Source organism: Lissotriton helveticus, chromosome 8 (genome assembly GCF_964261635.1).
Source record: "Lissotriton helveticus chromosome 8, aLisHel1.1, whole genome shotgun sequence".
NCBI lineage: Eukaryota > Metazoa > Chordata > Amphibia > Caudata > Salamandridae > Lissotriton > Lissotriton helveticus.
The window spans coordinates 417,001,287-417,019,802 of NC_136069.1; the positions used below are offsets into that span (position 1 = coordinate 417,001,287).

General features: G+C 45.5%; 1 protein-coding gene across 4 annotated transcripts in view; it reads right to left on the reverse strand.

The window, feature by feature from the left end:
• Positions 1-18,516, reverse strand: part of ATP7B (ATPase copper transporting beta) — a 535,606-nt gene that overhangs the window by 477,417 nt on the left and 39,673 nt on the right. For 2 of the 4 annotated variants that reach the window (XM_078657262.1, XM_078657265.1), the window contains exon 2: positions 1,637-1,741. In XM_078657262.1, the coding sequence (XP_078513388.1) occupies positions 1,637-1,735 (99 nt within the window). In that variant the 5' untranslated portion in view covers positions 1,736-1,741. Of the gene's footprint in view, positions 1-1,636; positions 1,742-9,122; positions 9,192-18,516 lie in introns of all 4 variants that reach the window. The other 2 variants (XM_078657264.1, XM_078657263.1) reach the window with 2 other exon arrangements.

The following is an 18,516-nucleotide window of genomic DNA, read 5'->3' on the forward strand; positions in this document are numbered from 1 at the left end:
GGTACACCGCTATGGCTCCAGGATAGCCTGTCTCTATCAGTTAGGAGAGCGGGAATAGCAGTCTGGTCAGATTTAGTATCATCTGAGGGGGTACTTCCTTGGGAGATCTTGCGGTCTAGGATTGGGGATTCTCTCTCAAGATTTAAATATATCCAACTCTGTTCGTGGTATTCCGCTAAGAAAGACAACATTGGTGGAAATTGGGACATTGAGTTGGCGCTTCAGGCCCCGAGTCACAGGAAGAAGGAAGTGGGACTTCTGTATAAGGAACTGATTAAGGCGGATGAAATGCTAGCTCCACCGTTATATCTTGAATGGAGACTCTCTATCCTGGAGGCCCCCTCGGCTGACCTGTACAATTTATCTCTTCAATATTTATATAGATTTGTCAAATCTGCTTCCCTCAAAAAGAACCACTATTACGTTATAAATAGGCTTTATTACACTTCCCAAAAAATTGCAAAATTTGTCAACCCACCTCCTGTGTGCCCCAGATGTGATATGCCAGAGGCTGACGATATCCATGTTTTTTATGATTGCCCTATGATTGGTCCCTTCTGGGCCATTATTGAGAGTACATTGGAGAGCGTTTTTAAGATGAAACTTAGTCTCAATGTTGTAAGGGTTTTTTTTGGTTTGGACACTGATCTTATAGATGGGCTAAGGGGGACACAGGTGGCTTTATTTTTCACGCTAATTCTTATTGCACGTAGGGAAATATGTAAGGTTTGGAAGGATGCTACCCCTCCCTTGCATGAAAATTGTCTTCAATCTGTACTTAGAACTGCACGTTTAGAAACGGGTGCAACATACAATAGGAATAGCATGGTATGGCAACCTCTGATGGAGTGGGCTATGGAAATGAGGCTGGTAACAAATCCTGAATATGTGCAATGATTACACCTGGCCCCAGTATAAAGGGGTAGCCGGGTCGGCTCTGGGTACAGCAAGAACTTCAATCCTGGGCGCCCAGGATGGATAGGGGTTGCGAGTGTTCATTTGTACGTGCCAAGGTGAGATGAGGACAAAAAAAAAAGGAAATGGATTAACTCCTGTTCTTGACAGGAGTAAATTCCCTGCCGTTTCTATGATGGGGCCTGAAAAAGAGTATAAATATCCATAAACACGCTTGTTTGTGGGTGTTTCAAAACCTTCTATGGCTTTCACACTCTGGAGCACCCAATACTAATCCAAGAGAGATTTAGACACAAGAAAAAGGATTTGAGCACATTCTTTTATGACTATAAAACTATGTTTTGTGATCACAAAGGTGTATTTACCCACCTGTAAAAACGGCCATTTGAGGATGCAATCACAACATTGATGCACGAACAGCTGAGTGCATTAGGCCCATGGCACTTTGCCAGAATGCACTGCCCTCAAATCCTTGCTGAGTTAAAAATGGAGACATGCAAACAGGCTTTTGTTTAGGACACAGCCGATGGATCTTTTACAGGCATTAGGTGAGCCCTGAAGAACAAGATTTGACTTCTTACAATAAGTATGTTTGTAGTAGTCTTAAAGGTTTTACTCAACACCACAGAACAACTGATTCCTCACACAAAAGGGTGCTCCACTTTCAAAAGGGCGATGAGATCCTACAAACGGCAATTATGGGAAGTCCAAGTTGACTTACTTGGTAAGCATGAGAGGCATTCTGAGGTGTACGCCCACGAGGAACTGCCGGCGCAGAAAAGCTTTTTTCTTTGTTCTTGGACATCCTTCTTGGTAACATATCTACCTGGTCAGAATGAAAAATACAATGACATTGAAACCGTACCTGATTTGAACATACAATCCTGCGAAGAATTGATATATGCCAAAATCATGTATATATGTTCTGGGGCAAGGTATAGCAAAAGACTGGGCTCAAAAAGTATTTGCAGTTTTGCACACTTACATATTGCAACCATTCTTTAATTTTTTTAACTTATGTGCTAGCAAGTTGTTTTGCAAAATGTTCAGTGGCAGGGTTTTGCAGAACTACCAGCTTAAGAAACATTATTTGGGAATATCGCTATTTGACTGTAAGACCGCTATCGCTGTGCCTGCACTCCAAAACAGGAAACTATTTTTAAGCAGCCTGTGTTACTATTTGGGAGAACATCAGAGGAATCAGGCAGCAGTCTCATGGAAAAAGGATTCAGCAATCACCACCTTTGATGTGTCTGTAACTGATCAATGGCTTCTCGTCCCAACTGCTGTTGCAAACCATTGATCCATACCATTGCAACTTGCAATTAGATTAGTACGCCCTATTTATGTCCCCTCCTAATCGCCATTAGAAACGGATTGTAAAACCCATTTTACAAATAAAGCTTCCTTTTATATACATTATACTTTTTTTAAAGGCTCGTGGCTTTCTGCCAGCTTGTTTCATGCATTGGTCTTTTGTATCTTTCCATTTATCTTCTGCGCACTCCAGCATAAATCATAGGGCAATCCGTCAGCCCACGTTGGGCACCCATTCACTTCTGTGTGAGTGATGGCATTCAGCAAAAGTATAATGCACCCCCACTAGTGCCATTGATTGTGGGTCATTCTGTGATTTTATGTCACTTTGTCAAATTTAAAAAACCCTATTTTTTACATTGATATCTTTTTGAGGGTCTGGTAGCTCCTTAGATGCTGCTAACAGGCCCTTGCTGCCACTTTCTGTGCAATTCGCCCCACACAAGCAAAATACATTTTTCCATGGGTTTTAATGCCCATTAAAAATTCGCAACTTGATACTGTGCTGCAAATGCTTGTGACTGGGTGTGAGTGTTTGATTGGTTCAGATGCTCAGTCCATCACCACCCCCTTTTGTACCGCTTTGTTCGCCATAAGTTGGCAGGGTATGCGCAGACGCGAGTCCCTTGCTCACTTTGCCACTGGATTCAAACAAGCCTGGCTGAAGACGGCTGTAATGTCAGAAACCGGTCCTAGGAAGCTTGTTTCCGGTCCAGGGAAGGCATGGCTTGGTAGTTCGGGCAGGACTGTTCCCATGAGGCACGGGGTCAGACTGATTTACATATGGCCATGTCTGAACTGGGGTGGCAGAGTGGGCTAAAGAACGGTGATGGATTAAACCCAGATCTGTTGACTGGGTGTGAGTGTTTGATTGGTTCAGGTGCTCCATCCATCACCACCCCCTTTTGTACCGCTTTGTTCGCCATAAGTTGTCAGGGTATGCTCAGACGTGAGTCCCTTACTCACTTTGCCACTGGATTCAAGCAAGCCTGGCTGAAGACTGCTGTAATGCCAGAAACCGGTCCTAGGAAGCTTGTTTCCGGTCCAGGGAAGGCATGGCTTGGCAGTTCGGGCTGGACTGTTCCCATGAGGCACGGGGTCAGACTGATTTGCATATGGCCATGTCTGAACTGGGGTGGCAGAGTGGGCTAAAGAACGCTGATGGATTAAACCCAGATCTGTTGACTGGGTGTGAGTGTTTGATTGGTTCAGGTGCTCCGTCCATCACCACCCCCTTTTGTACCGCTTTGTTCGCCATAAATTGGCAGGGTATGCTCAGACGTGAGTCCCTTGCTCACTTTGCCACTGGATTCAAGCAAGCCTGGCTGAAGACGGCTGTAATGCCAGAAACCAGTCCTATGAAGCTTGTTTCCGGTCCGGGGAAGGCATGGCTTGGCAGTTCGGGCTGGACTGTTCCCATGAAGCACAGGGTCAGACTGATTTGCATATGGCCATGTCTGAACTGGGGTGGCAGAGTGGGCTAAAAACGGTGATGGATTAAACCCAGATCTGTTGACTGGGTGTGAGTGTTTGATTGGTTCAGGTGCTCCGTCCATCACCACCCCCTTTTGTACCGCTTTGTTCGCCATAAGTTGGCAGGGTATGCTCAGACGTGAGTCCCTTGCTCACTTTGCCACTGGATTCAAGCAAGCCTGGCTGAAGACGGCTGTAATGCCAGAAACCGGTCATAGGAAGCTTGTTTCCGGTCCAGGGAAGGCATGGCTTGGCAGTTCAGGCTGGACTGTTCCCATGAGGCACGGGGTCAGACTGATTTGCTTATGGCCATGTCTGAACTGGGGTGGCAGAGTGGGCTAAAGAACGCTGATGGATTAAACCCAGATCTGATGACTGGGTGTGAGTGTCTGATTGGTTCAGGTGCTCCGTCCATCACCACCCCCTTTTGTACCGCTTTGTTCGCCATAAGTTGGCAGGCCTTGCTCACTTTGCCACTGGATTCAAGCAAGCCTGGCTGAAGACGGCTGTAATGCCATAAACCAGTCCTATGAAGCTTGTTTCTGGTCCAGGGAAGGCATGGCTTGGCAGTTCGGGCTGGACTGTTCCCATGAGGCACAGGGTCAGACTGATTTGCATATGGCCATGTCTGAACTGGGGTGGCAGAGTGGGCTAAAGAACGGTGATGGATTAAACCCAGATCTGTTGACTGGGTGTGAGTGTTTGATTGGTTCAGATGCTCCATCCATCACCACCCCCTTTTGTACCGCTTTGTTCGCCATAAGTTGGCAGGGTATGCTCAGACGTGAGTCCCTTGCTCACTTTGCCACTGGAGTCAAGCAAGCCTGGCTGAAGACGGCTGTAATGCCAGACACCGGTCCTAAGAAGCTTGTTTCCGATCCAGGGAAGCCATGGCTTGGCAGTTCGGGCTGGACTGTTCCCATGAGGCACAGGGTCAGACTGATTTGCATATTTGCAAATGGACATGTCTGAACTGGGGTAGCAGAGTGGGCTAAAGAACGGTGATGGATTAAAACCAGATCTGTTGACTGGGTGTGAGTGTTTGATTGGTTCAGATGCTCCGTCCATCACCACCCCCTTTTGTACCGCCATGCTACCAGTAAGACTTCCCTTAAAACTTTTTTAAACCCTTAATGGGATTTTGAGTAAATTTCTATGTAATGGTCGGAAGGCCCGGATTTCTTTAGCCCTCTTATCTGCCCCTAAAGATCAAGGTGGTGTTCACTTGCCCAATTTTCAATATTATCATTCTTCCTTTTGAATTTGTTAAGTTTTACCATATTTATCTTCCTCTGAAGGGATTTCCAGTTAAGTCTGGCAAAGATTGGAGGAATCTCTAATTCATCCTTTTCATTTTTCCTTGTTGGCTAGTTTTACTAATCCTCCTCGTTCTTTTAATTACCCGACAATTTCAAATTTTATTTCTAACTTTCAACCAGTTAAGTGCAAATCCTATTCTCCCCTACAATTATTTTTACTCTCACCTCTGCGCCATAACAAATTCATTAAATTATCAAATCGTACAATTTTTTGGAAACAATGGTCAGCTAAAGGGATTTTCCTTGTTAAACATTAAATTAAGGATTCTCTTTTTCTCACCCCCCAAGAGGTACAGTTTAAATTTGATCTACCAGTTTCCTCACTACTTAATTATGAGTTTTTGAGAGTGCTCTTGATCAATCGATTCTCTCTCCTTTCTGGATCTCCTCCATCTTCTTCAGACTCTTTGTTTAAACCTTAATCTACTTCTCCATCTATTCGGGCCTCCCACATTTATAAGTATCTCAATTTTTCCTCTCTTGATCATTTCAAGACAAAAGTTAAACATCTATGGGAATCTGATTTGCAGTATACCCTCTCCTTTCACACATGGAACCCTATATGAGCATGCATACACCACACCTCCTGCAATGCTAGCACCTCTCAGACCCTTTATTATTTTTATCAAAGATTGTTTTTTACTCCATTATCCCTTCCAAGTATAATGTAGAATTGTCCCGGAATTGTTGGTCATGTCAACACAACCCTGGGTCGTTAATGCACTCCTTTTTGCTCTGTCCCAACGTTTCCCGCTTTTGGATTAAAGTATGTGTATCTATATCCTCCTTTTGTTCTATTCATTTTCCTTTTGATATATATTCTATATTCCTTGGAAGTAACTCTGTAATATGGATTGGTTCTCACAAGGTTGGTATATTTGTGGATTTGTTAATTGCTATTGCCTTCCAGGTAGTAACCTCTAATTGGGAAGATGCCTCTAAGGTCTCATTTTCTGCCTGGTGGAACCGTCTTTGTTACCATCACAGACTGGATAGAGCTTCTGTCAGCACATTCCAGCAAATTATTCGAAAGGAAGTCTTTTGGTCTCCACTCACCAACTTTTCATCCTCATCTGCACTCCGCAATAAGGACTTTTCTTTTGTTTATCAACCACCATGAATATTTTCTTTTCTTCTTTCTTTTGCTTCTGTAGCTTTTATTAGTCAAGGTTTGGAATTTCTCACACAAATTATATAATAATGTATTTTGGCAATCTTACATATGGTATTCGTCAAGGTTATCTCTCAGTTTCTTTTCCTTCCTTCTTCTTTTCCTTCTTTCTCCCCCTCTTTTCTTTGTTCCTTTTCTTTCTTTCTTTTTCTTTTCTTTTCTTTCTTTCCTTCTCCTGTTTCTCTCTCTATTGAAAAATTTAAAATGCTATTGCGTTTCAAGGTACGACTTTTCATTATTGCTTTCATATTTTGGGTTATTGTATCATTGGTAGGTATCTTGTAATGTTTATTTCTTCATCATTTATATTCTGTTTCGTTACCTTTTTGCTCTTTTGTCATGCAAATTTTTGTATAATGCTGTACCTATGTTTCTATTTACTTCAATAAAGCTTTTTAAACTAAAAAAAAGGCTGCATCTGTGTGAAAGCATAAGCGGCCGTCTTGCAGTGGTGTTTATACCAATTTTTGTAAAAAATTGGCATTTATGCATAAGCCAGATCTACATACTGTCCCAATGCATGTTCTTGATTTTTGCACATACGAACAGAAACATACATGACTGTCTGTCCTTTGCTCAATATGCACGTCTTCTTTTGCTTGCAGCTCAAAAACGGCTAAACGAAATACACCAAACCCAAAAAAGTCACCAAATTGAGGCAAGCACAACATGCTGTGCAAACTTATAGTACTTTCAGTCCGCTGTAATTTTTAAATTATTCACAGGTAATGTTTCCTATAGGAATTTCTATGTTAAATGGAAATACAGGTTTTGGGGTCCACTTTGACCTCATTACTAATCCAATCTCTTTAAAATTGTTGCCATTGTCCTGGGTAGACCGATGTAAATATGTCAGACAGACTCAGTCAATGCTCTTCAAAATATCTTATTCATATTTTCCACAGCCTCGTATGTCAGGTACGGTATTTGCAGATACAGGGATAGCACCATGATCTAATCAGCACTGTAATCCATCAGACTTTGTACGGGAACTAGGGGCTAGATGTAGGTAAATAGGATTTACCAATTCTAAAATACCGAATTTTATCGATTCGGTATTTTAGAATCGGTAAATGCTATGTAGCTAATAATTCGGTAAAAAATACCGAATCGTTAAGATTCGGTATTTACCAGTTCGGTAATTGCCATTCATTCCTATGGGCCTGGAGGCCCATAGGAATGAATATCAATTACTGAATCGGTAATTACTGATTCGGTAAAATAGGGAAAGAGTCAAGGGTGGCAGGGTGTCACTTTGACACCCTGTTGCACCCCTGAATAGTGCTTGTGTGCACATGTGGCACACATACATGCCCCAAGGGCATGTATGTCTGTCACATGGCACAAGTGTAAATGCACAGATTTGCATTTACAGAGGTATTCGTTATTTACCACCAACTAATAGATGGTAGTAAATAACGAATCCTTAAAGCACAGAAGCACTCTTCAAAGTGCTTCCTACATGTCATTTACCGATTCGGTAAATATCGAATCCGTAAATGATGATTCGGTAAATACTGAATCGGTAAATACCGCTTTGTTATTTACCGAATCCTCCCCTACATCCCAAATGCCCAATACCGGTCGGTAACGGACGAAATTTGGTAATAATTTCGGCCGTTACCTAATACCGACCGGTATTGGGCCACCTACATCTGGCCCCTGGTGTCTTGTATCCATTGCCCAGTTTAGCTCACGCTTTCGACATTGTGTCCCTGCTCTTGTCCCGCATCCATGTCCAGGGGCGCAGCTTGGTCAGTAAGACTGGGAGGGTGTTAGCTTCAGATTTTCCTACAGTCATGCTTGCATATCATGGTTATCATTATATGGGAAGCACCACATGAAAGGGGCTTATAGGGCCAGTGGAAAGGGAAAGGAGTGCGGATTGTGTGTGGGGGTACTTAAAACTCAGTATTTTGAAAGCTAATCATGATTTAAGACGTTCAAAACACATAGACAAGTGTGTCTATGTCTGTGATTGTATGTGTAGTATTTAAAAACCCCAGTTCAAATCCTACAGCCATCTTCCCATACCGGACGTAAATCTCCTGTATCCAACTATTTATCAAATAGTACATTTATAAGGGAAGGTCAACACCCCCCCCCCCAGCTACGCCCTTGTCCACGTCCCTTGCAGATGCAGCAGATGTAGGCTCTGTCTCTGTGCGCCTGAAGTGGCTCAACAGTCAGGCGAAAGACTGGGACACTACAGACTGACATCTGGGCAGGCATTGCTCATCAATTTGTCTTCCTTGCTTATGAGGTAGGTCTGTGTGTGCACTAAAGAAGTGCACCGTTACAGTTCACAAAAGACACGCAAATGATGGACAGAGTGCGGAACAAATCAAAAATTCACCCCCAGTCAAGAGATATGGGTTAAATCCATCATTTTTTCGCTCACCACGCCACCCCAGTTTAGACTCAGCCATATGCAAGTCAGTCTTGGGTAAATTTCATATCCGCATTGCTAAGGAGGCAACGCTCTTCCTCTTCGTTACACATGTTTAACCATGAGACAATCATGTGGCAATTAATGGCAGATTTCAGGGTTCTTGGTGTGGTAGAGTGGTTCTGTCTTTCGCTCTTCATGTGATTGACCCTGGTGGCAATGAACTAAACCTTAAAGTCTATCTGCTTTTCTACAGCCGGCCAATGCAATGAGCTTAACCCTAAACACACAAGTCAACTCTTGATCTCAGCACTGTCATGTTCTGAACCCTCTGGAATTTCAAAGCACTCCTTTGGGAAGTCCCACAAACACTAAACTATAGTAGTCCAGCCATGAAAACACATGTTAACAGCTGGCACCCAATGACTGAATAATTAGTATGGGAGCCATCTCTACAATATTCTGTATAGTAGCTGTAGTGTCCGCATGCCACTGTTGGATGCAACTCTGAATCAGGAAATAAATCTAAATGACGTACTTGATAAACCGGTGTCCAACAAGTGTCCAGGAGTCAGGCCAGAAGACTGAGGTCCAAAAAATGAGCCTGCTGATTTAACAGTAAAGCCTTAGTTTTCGTAGGATAACAGTTGGGCATACATTGATTCATCCAGTTCATATTTGCCAGCATTCACTTCATGACTTTTACAGACAGTCGCCTTCAGCCTTCCAAGCTTATTTCACACACTTGATCTTACAGCTTTTTGTGCATAAAACAAAACCATTAAAAAAATATAGACCGTTTGCTTAAAGCACTCTATGTAGAAAAACAAACACAAGTGATAAAAGGAAAGAAGAAAGAAAAAAAATACTTTCATTGCCTGCTAACTTAATGTTACTGATTGTTAAACAACTTTTATTGGGTTTTATCAACTATACGCATTAGCAGTTACAGCAGGATAAGAAAAAAAAACAGGCAGTATTCTTCAGGTACATTTCTATTTTGATACATGAATGCAACCAGGGTTTTTTCAGTATCAGCGCAAATAGCATGTTTTACAAATAGAAAGTAACAACAGAATGTGAATGTTACCTTGCACAGCACTATGCAGGCAAGGAATGAAATGCACTGGCTCGTAATAAGAATTATCGGAATCCTTCAGCCACGTGCTGTCGTGTCTCCCTATGTGTCCTAGAAGGATAAGGGGAACCCAATGAATAATAGGGGATGGGTTACACAACTTGGAAGAAGAAACCAGAGGGAGCACGAGCGACAACAGTATAATAATGTGAAACAGAAATTAGGGGGTATGTAAAGCGGGTATGAACTCTGACTTATTGTGATGGGCGAGTATCTAGGGGCCAAAGGATTTTAAATGAGGGATGATGAGGTTAGGGGTTCCTCTACAGCCAGTTCGTTGTTCTGTATGACCATAGTATCCCAGACTGCAGCTAAAGGGTGACGGGCTGTACGTTGGGCCTCCTCCCAGGGAAGGGCAGAAGAACTTTCTGCCTCACCCCATCTGTGTAACGCCTTGCGCCATTGGGAAAGAGCGAGGTGTTGGGCCTTTCAGTGCATGGGTAATAGATGCTTGTCCAACAGGAGGGCAAGGGTGGCAAATCGCACCCGCTCTGTGTGATTTTTTTGTTTGGGTATAATACCCAAAGCGGTGTTCTCCGATGAATTAAATGTGGTGAGTTCGGTGACAGTGATTAATGAAGTGTGTACAGCGTGACAAAAGCTTACGACGTTGGGGAAGGACCAGATTAAATGCTGAAAGTCAGCAACCTTGGTGAGACATCTGGGGCAAGTGAAAATTGCTGTGGGGAACATACGATTTCATTGAGAGGGTGTAAGATATGCCCTATGAAGGATCAAAACAGTCTTAGGGGGCTTCAGGGCTCTAGACCATTCGGTGTTGTGAAGAGGTCTTGTTAAGTCCTCCTCCCAAAGGTGTCGAAGGTGAACCAGAGGAATGCCTGTATGTTCCCTAATAGGTTTGTATAGCCTCGTAATGAATGGAGTGACACCTGCAATTATCAGTATGTTGGTGATTGTCCCGGGAGGATATAATATGGTCCTGGAAAATTTGCTCAAATGAAACGATCTGTGCATCTTGGAAGAGGTCTCCCACCATTTCTAAGGCGTGTGCATGCCATTTCGATAGCTGGTCTACCGTAAGCAGACCTAATGGGCCCGGTAGGCCCTGGAGAGGGATTTTGGAGGAATAAGGGGTGATTTTACTTGTGAGCTGGAAAACTCTATTAAGACATTTTCGTGAGATCCACCCATGTAGGGACCAGGAGAAAATGTATCTTAATAGTGGGGTGTAGGAGCTGGCGTATTATGTAGGAGGGAAGAGTACACTCTCCTGTGCTAGTCTCATATGTTGTGAATGCTGAAGCCCTTAGTGACCACTCCCGGACACCTAGTAACACTATTAGACCTGCAGATAAATTAAATCAGTTTAACCCTTTTGCATGTGACTTGTGAGGGACACCTAGTAACAACTAGTGAAACTGTAGCTTAATGTAAGAATTTCAATGCTTTTGCACTTGATTTGTGGGGGCCGCCTAGAAACAACTAGTGGAGCTGAAGCTTCATGTACAAATTGCAATACTTTTGCATTTGACTTGTGAGGGACACCTAGTAACTACTTGTGGAACTGTACCTTCACTAAAAAATATAAATGCTTTTGCATCATTTGGTTTGATAGAGCTTGAGGATCTGCAGCTCCGGGTAGGAATTTGGAAGATTTAGCATTTGACTCAAGAGAGAACTCAAGTAACAACTTGAACCAAATACCTTGATCTATTGGCTTATATTTTGCTTGTTCCTACTACATCCCATCGCATAAGGCAACGGGCATTGTACTGGGACATAAATATAGTGCCACTAAAAAACTGTTTCCGAACAATATAGTAGAAGGCACTTGACTTAACCAGTGATTGCAAGTATCTATAAATATACTAGGTTATCTTTACACGTATTCCATAGTAATTAAGACATTGATTGAAAGTTGCAATATTGATTCATCAGCATGTACCAGCATTGGCATATTTACTTATTCTATTGAAATCAAGCATAATTTTTTAGAATAGCAAAAGTAGTTATGTACATTTTTATGTTGAAGCCACACCCCCTCAACTTTGTTAAGGACATTTGAAGACGTTGCATTTAGAAACAAAATAAGCTATTGCAGATTTGCGATAGACTTGTTAAGCAGCTGCTGATGACTTGAGAGGGGCATTTAGTAAATTTCTGAAGGGTTACAGTCTTATTAAAGACTTCACACTATTTCTCTGCTACTAGTGTGGAGTTCACTGCTCCCATAAAGCCCACTCATTGTTTCGGAAGTGGCCATTCCAAGGCGTGGTTAGCCTTGTAAGTTTGTGAGCACCAATAAACGTGGCATTTTCCAGCAATCACAAACTCCACTAATTTCTCTTTTTCCCCTGGAAAGGGTCGAATTTTGACTTCATCCCAGGGCAGGTGCAAATCCCTTTTCAGGGAGGGAATGGAAATGACTATTCCCAGATTGGGTGTAGGGGCAAGGTTTGTCTATAGGAAAAAATATTTTCCCTGTGGAGAAACCCCCCCCCAAAACATTCACTTTTCCACAAGGGATTAATTTCTTCAGTGTGGAGTTCTCCGATTTGGAAAACGTAATACAGAGGGAACAAGAGACTTTTTTTTAAGTTACCTGACCTTCTCACTAGCACACCTGGAAACCTGTGCCTGGTGCATCGTTCCAGTTACACAAACAAACGATGGATGGAATGCTGAAAAAAATCATACATTCACCCCCAGTCAAGAGACCTGTGTCTGGTGCATCTTTCCGGTTATACTATTAAGAATATATATGAAGAGGAGGAGCTTTGTGCGCAACCAAGATGGCCGCATGAGCTTAGGGCCCCTGAGACTCTCGCAACCTCCCGCAATTATCCTGTCCTACATCCTGCTTGAATGAAGACGAAACACGCGTGAGGCAAAACCTGCAATCGGATTCTAAATTGGACCTCGGGATCCGGAGTTATGGCGCCTTAAAGATTGCGGCCTATCCCTCCATGATGCCCGGCTGTGGAGTTGCCATGATGCCCGATCTGTAATTGAACAACAGCGGCCTACAGGAGACGGGTGTGACTGGTCTGATTGGTTTCACTTTCGGTTTTGATTCCAAAGTGACTGGTGACTGTGAATAAGCTACCCCTGAGTTCGCAGAGAACGATTGGACCACCCGCAACTGTTATACCGCCTGTTCTCACCAGATACGGAGAACTTTTTGACCCGTGCCCACAGTCCTGGGTTGTTATCGCCCGACGGGACCGGGGGTCGCCATTTTCCTGTTCGGCTCCACAGAGCACCGGTGACCAGTCTCCACCAATGGCGGGGAAACCTGACGGGGACAAGCTGAATTCTAAGACCACTCGTCGAGGTGGCTCCATGCAATCCAACAATATGAACCGCTATACCCAGGTGAAGGGTTCTCCCGTGGGAGCCGGCACGAAGGAGCAGCCTACATCGTCGACCGAACCGACTTTACAAGACGTCATGGCCGCCATAGATGGCATCAAATCCTCATTGGGACACCAAATTGAGGCCCTTGCCCATAAGCTCGATACCGTGGCGATTGATGTGAATCTGATCCGTGCGGATTTGGGCAAAACCAATGAAAAAGTCAAATCTTTGGACATTAAGACGTCCAGTCTAACGAATGATGTTACTGCACTGCAGACAGACGTCAATCGCTTGAAGAACAGCAGCGATCTCATTGTACGCCATCTCGAAGACTATGAAGGGAGGGCTCGCCGGAATAACGTCCGCATCATAGGGGTTCCGGAAAAAGCGGAGGATCCGGCTGCAGACCTCTTCGTGGAGGACTTAATCATTCGCCATCTTGCACCCAAGGGACTATGTAAATTCTTTACTATTGAACGTGCCCACAGGGTCCCGGGAGGCCGTCCAAAGCAGGGAGCTCCTTCACGTCCTATAATAGCCAGAATCCTCAACTTTCGAGACAGGGACGCTGTGCTGCAGGCTTCACCGACTAATGGCCCTACGCGGTTTGACAATACCACGATTAGTTTTTATCCGGACTTCACTCAATCAGTCCAGAGACAAAGACTTGGCTTCATGGGTGTGAAAAGACGATTGCGAGACATGGGTCTCAAGTACGCCATGTTGTTTCCAGCCAAGTTAAGAATTGAGCATGCTGAGCGGACTTATTTTTTCGATCGTCCAGATGTTGTGGCTGACTGGCTTGATACTTTACCGAATCAGTCTTCTCCGGAGAGCCAGCTTGGTGGAGCGGAGGGAGGACAGACAGACCAGGTATAGGTGCCGGCGGATGGTGTCCTGAGGTCTCTTGCTGACCTCGAACTGTGGTTCGATAACTTTGACAATTGACTTGAATTTTATATTTCGGGGGTTGCGGGGTCAGTAGCAGGGTCTTTTTCCTCCTCTGTGTTTCTTCTTGTAGCTTAGTTAGATGGGGGGGCGACAGGCACACTGCAAGTTTGGGTGGTTTTCCAGTGTTACGCAGGGGTGCAGGGTGAGAGGATATTGTAACGGGTTGTTGCTGGGGGGTTGGGAGGTTTTGTTGGGGACAGTTTGTTTCTTTTTGCAAGGCAACGTCTATCTATCCTCTTTGAAAGAAGTGCTGTATTCTACCAGGGGTTGGATCTTCTTTCCTTTCCGGGATGAGGGGAAGGGAGCTGAAATTGATGAGTTGGAATGCGAATGGTTTGGGGGATCGGATAAAACGTAGTGTTGTGTTGCAGCTGTTGAAACGTCTCTCTGCTGATATAGTTCTCCTTCAGGAGACACACCTGATTGGTAACACCTGTCGTGCTATGAACAGGAGGGAATACCGTCTGGTTGCACATGCTGGGTTCTCCTCTGGCTCCAGGGGGGTGGGTATCCTGATTAAGACTTCTCTCCCACTTGAAATTGACGCCACTGTACTCGCTGACAGAGGGCGTTATGCAGCCCTCACGGGTAGGTGGGAGGGCCGGACCATTTCCCTGGTCTCTGTATATGTTCCGCCTGGCCTTCAATCGACTACTTTTGCAGACCTGGGGCCGGTTCTTCTGGCTCTTCATGAGGGATCATTGCTTATAGGTGGTGATTTCAATGCGGTTGTCTCTGGTCTTATAGATCGGCACCCACCAAGGGACCTTGGGGGTACGCAAAATTGAGTGTTTGATTTCCTAGACACCCTGGGGTGGGTCGATTGTTGGAGATTGTTACACCCAACGCAGCGCCAATATACATTCTTTTCTGGTGCACACGGCTGTCCTCTCCAGGATTGATTATTTCTTGGTACCGGCGGGACAGGCCCTCTCTGTCGCTGAGGTTAAGCATTTGGCCCGTGGTATCTCCGATCACTCTCCGTTATGGCTTAGGATGGAGCTGGGCTCTACGACGGAGGGTCGTGTGGCTCCGATTAACCTTTGGTACTTTCGGAACACCAAAACTCGCACAGCTTTGGTGAAATCTATCGATCAGTACTTCTTGGAGAATGAGGGTTCGGTTTCCTCAGCTGTATCTCTCTGGGAGGCCTTTAAGACGGTTCTCAGGGGCCAGGCCCTGTCATTGATAGCGAGTGTCAAGAAACAGAGAGATGAGGAGGTGGTTAAAATTGAGACGGAGATTTCTGACTTGGAACTTGAGCTTGAGCGTGGGGTCACCTGTGCTGTGACCCATGTACTACGGTTAAAACAGCTTGAATATAAGACATTGGTCACTGACAGAGCTAAAGCCATGAGTAGAGAGCAGCAGGGACGCCTATATGATGTCGGCGATCAGGCCGGTAAATTAATCGGGTGGCTGGACAGGAGGGATAGGGCCAGTAGAGTGATACCCGAGATTGAGACGGCTGGTGGTACATGGGTTTCAGACCCTATAGAGATTGTTCGACAGATTGCAGATCATTTCAAGATGGTATACTCCTCCGTGTCTGATAGGCCGGAGGAGGATCCGCATCTCTTGCTACGGGATATCTCTTTGCTGCGTCTTTCTGACGAGGGAAGAGAGCTGATTGACACTGCAATAACGGCTGACGAGGTGGCTCTTGCGATTCGTTCGCTGCGTTCGGGGAAGGCGATGGGTCCCAATGGTCTACCTATTGAACTTTACAAGTTGAAGCCTGATAGGGTTGCTCCCTATCTGCGAAATATGTTTATGGAGTCCCGAGAGTGTGGCTCTCTACCTCGTGATCAGCGTTTAGCGACCATTGTGGTGATTCACAAGGAGGGAAAGCCCAGAGACAAGTGTGCGTTGTACCGTCCTATATCCCTCTTGAACGCTGAACCTAAGATCCTAGCAAAGATCCTGGAGAACAGATTGATCACTGTTATCGGAGACTTGATCCATCCGGATCAGTCCGGTTTCATTCCGCACAGAAACACCGCTCTTAATCTTAGGCGTTTACATGTTGTTCTCGCGAGAGCATCGACGTTGCGTAAGCCAGCCATCTTGGCATCTCTGGATGCCACGATGGCCTTCGATACTGTTGAATGGCCTTACTTGTGGGCCGCGTTGGCTAAGTTTGGATTCGGACCGGGTTTTATTGGTTGGGTTAGGCTGCTCTACGAGGACCCCCTTGCGCAAACTGTCGTCAATGGCCGTGTATCGGCTCCTTTTTCTCTTGAGAGGGGGACTCGTCAGGGTTGTCCGTTATCGCCACTCCTGTTCGCCCTGGCTTTCGAGCCCCTTGCCGCATGGATTAGATGGGAGCCTTCGATGAACGGTATTTGGTGGTCTTATACCTTTGAGGATCGTATCTCGCTTTACGCGGACGATATTTTATTGTATTTGACCTCGCCGCGGAAATCTCTGATGGTACTGTGTGATGTCCTGGCCTCGTTCGGTAGGAACTCGGGTCTCATTATCAATTGGATGAAATCCTATTTGTATGTCCTATCGGGCGATGTTCCCTCCCGCGTAACTGTCCCATTCAGATAGCTCACACAGGGTTCAAGTACCTGGGTATTTACATTTCCCTGGACCCGGCAATTCGTTATCAGCAAAATCTTCTTCCGCCCTTGTCGTGATTAAAACAAGATGTTGCGGGCTGGCGAAGGCTTCCACTTTCTCCTTTAGGTCGCGCTGCACTTTTTAAAATGATGTCTTTGCCTCGTTTTCTCTATGCTCTTCAGAACGCCTATGATATCATCCCCGCCAGCTATTTTCGAGCGATTGAGGACCTTCAAAGAAAGCTGATCTGGGACGGTAGACCGTGTATCTCTCTTGCTAAGCTGACGCTCCCGTGGTACGACGGGGGTATAGCCCTCCCGGATATAAAGCGCTACTACTGGGCGTCCCATCTGAGCGCTATAAACCACGGCATATATGGTCCCGAACCACAGCCCGCTTTCGCAATGGATAGATGGCTACTGCCTGGTGGCGATTATTACAGGGCACTGTATTCCAAGTCTGTCACTGGGGTGCTGTCCGGCCCCACGAAGATAGCGGTACGCTTGTGGCGAGATGCGACCAACGCGACGGGGTGGACTGATCGTCTGACTCGGGCGACCCCGCTTTTTTGTTCAGATAAGCTTGGTAAACTCTGGAATACCAAAGGGTTCGATAAGTGGGACCTCATCGGTATTAGCAAGGTGGGCGACCTCTGGGTTAAGGGGCAGGTGAAATCGTTTGAGTCGCTACAGGAGGAGTTCGAATTGCATAGCACTGAATATTTCCGTTATGTAAAGGTTCGACATGCCTTGCGCTCGGTCTTCCAGGTCGGGGAGGTGGTTCCGGAGTCATCTCCGCTCGAGGACAGGTTGTTGGATGGTTATGTGCCTGATAGTACCATCTCTCTAGTTTATAAAAAGCTGATTAATGATAGAACAGACCTCCTCACGTATCTCCGGGAGCAGTGAACCCGTGACGGCCTTGAACTAGATGACGAAGACTGGCAATCTGCGATCTCCTCCCCAAAGGAGGTCCCGATCCCAGCTCGACTCCGGTTGGTCCAGCTTAAGATTCTGCATAGGATTTACGTCACGGGCCCTCGTCTGATTCATATGGGTTTCTCTGAAGATGGTCTGTGTAAACGTGGTTGCGGGCAGGTGGGGACGTTCCCTCACATTATTTGGGAATGTTGTGAAGTCTCTGCCTACTGGAGTGAGGTACATGATGTGATGGATGAGGTCACGGGGATCGCCCTTCGACCGGAGGCCAGGCGTTGCTTACTGAATATATGGGAACCAACTGATCATAATGTAACTCAGACGCTATGGGTAACCCTGGGGGCCATGATCGCTAAGAGGGACATTGCCCAGTTGTGGGGATCCCCGAGGGCGCCCACGATTGCGGCATGGAAGAAAACATGGACTGGTGCATGTTTAGGGAAAAGACGGTATACCTAGCTCGGGGTAAACCCCGAAAATGGAGTAGAGTGTGGGGACCCTGGAATGAGTACCGCAGAAATATATGTACACCACCTGTATTAGATGTTCCAGATGTTCTGCTATCTCCCTGAGCCTCCATTCCACTATCGTTTTACATGTGTTCTGCCTTGGATTTCTCCCTTCTACCCCTGAGGAAAATTGAATTTTGCCCTGTCATGTGTCCCTACGTGTTCCCCATCATATGTTATATGTGCATGATCGCTATGCATATTTCCCCCCTTGACCGAATAAAGACGCATTTATAGTTGTGTCCAACGTTAGTATGCCAGTTATCCAGTCCTTCTTAAAGCAACGTGAATTAGGCTTCTAGGCCTATGTTGCCAACATCTTTACATTGTGCACGTTAAATCATCGAGTTGCACCCGTTTCTAGGCCTCACAGGGCCCGGACACCAGATTCGAGCCTCCAGTCTCCTGAACCACTCCGAGGAGAGATGCAGCCCCGCCCGCATCCCTGACCCTTCACTTACTCCCTGCCAAGCAGCGCGGTGCCCGGCCTGGCCTAGTCTGCCTGCCTGC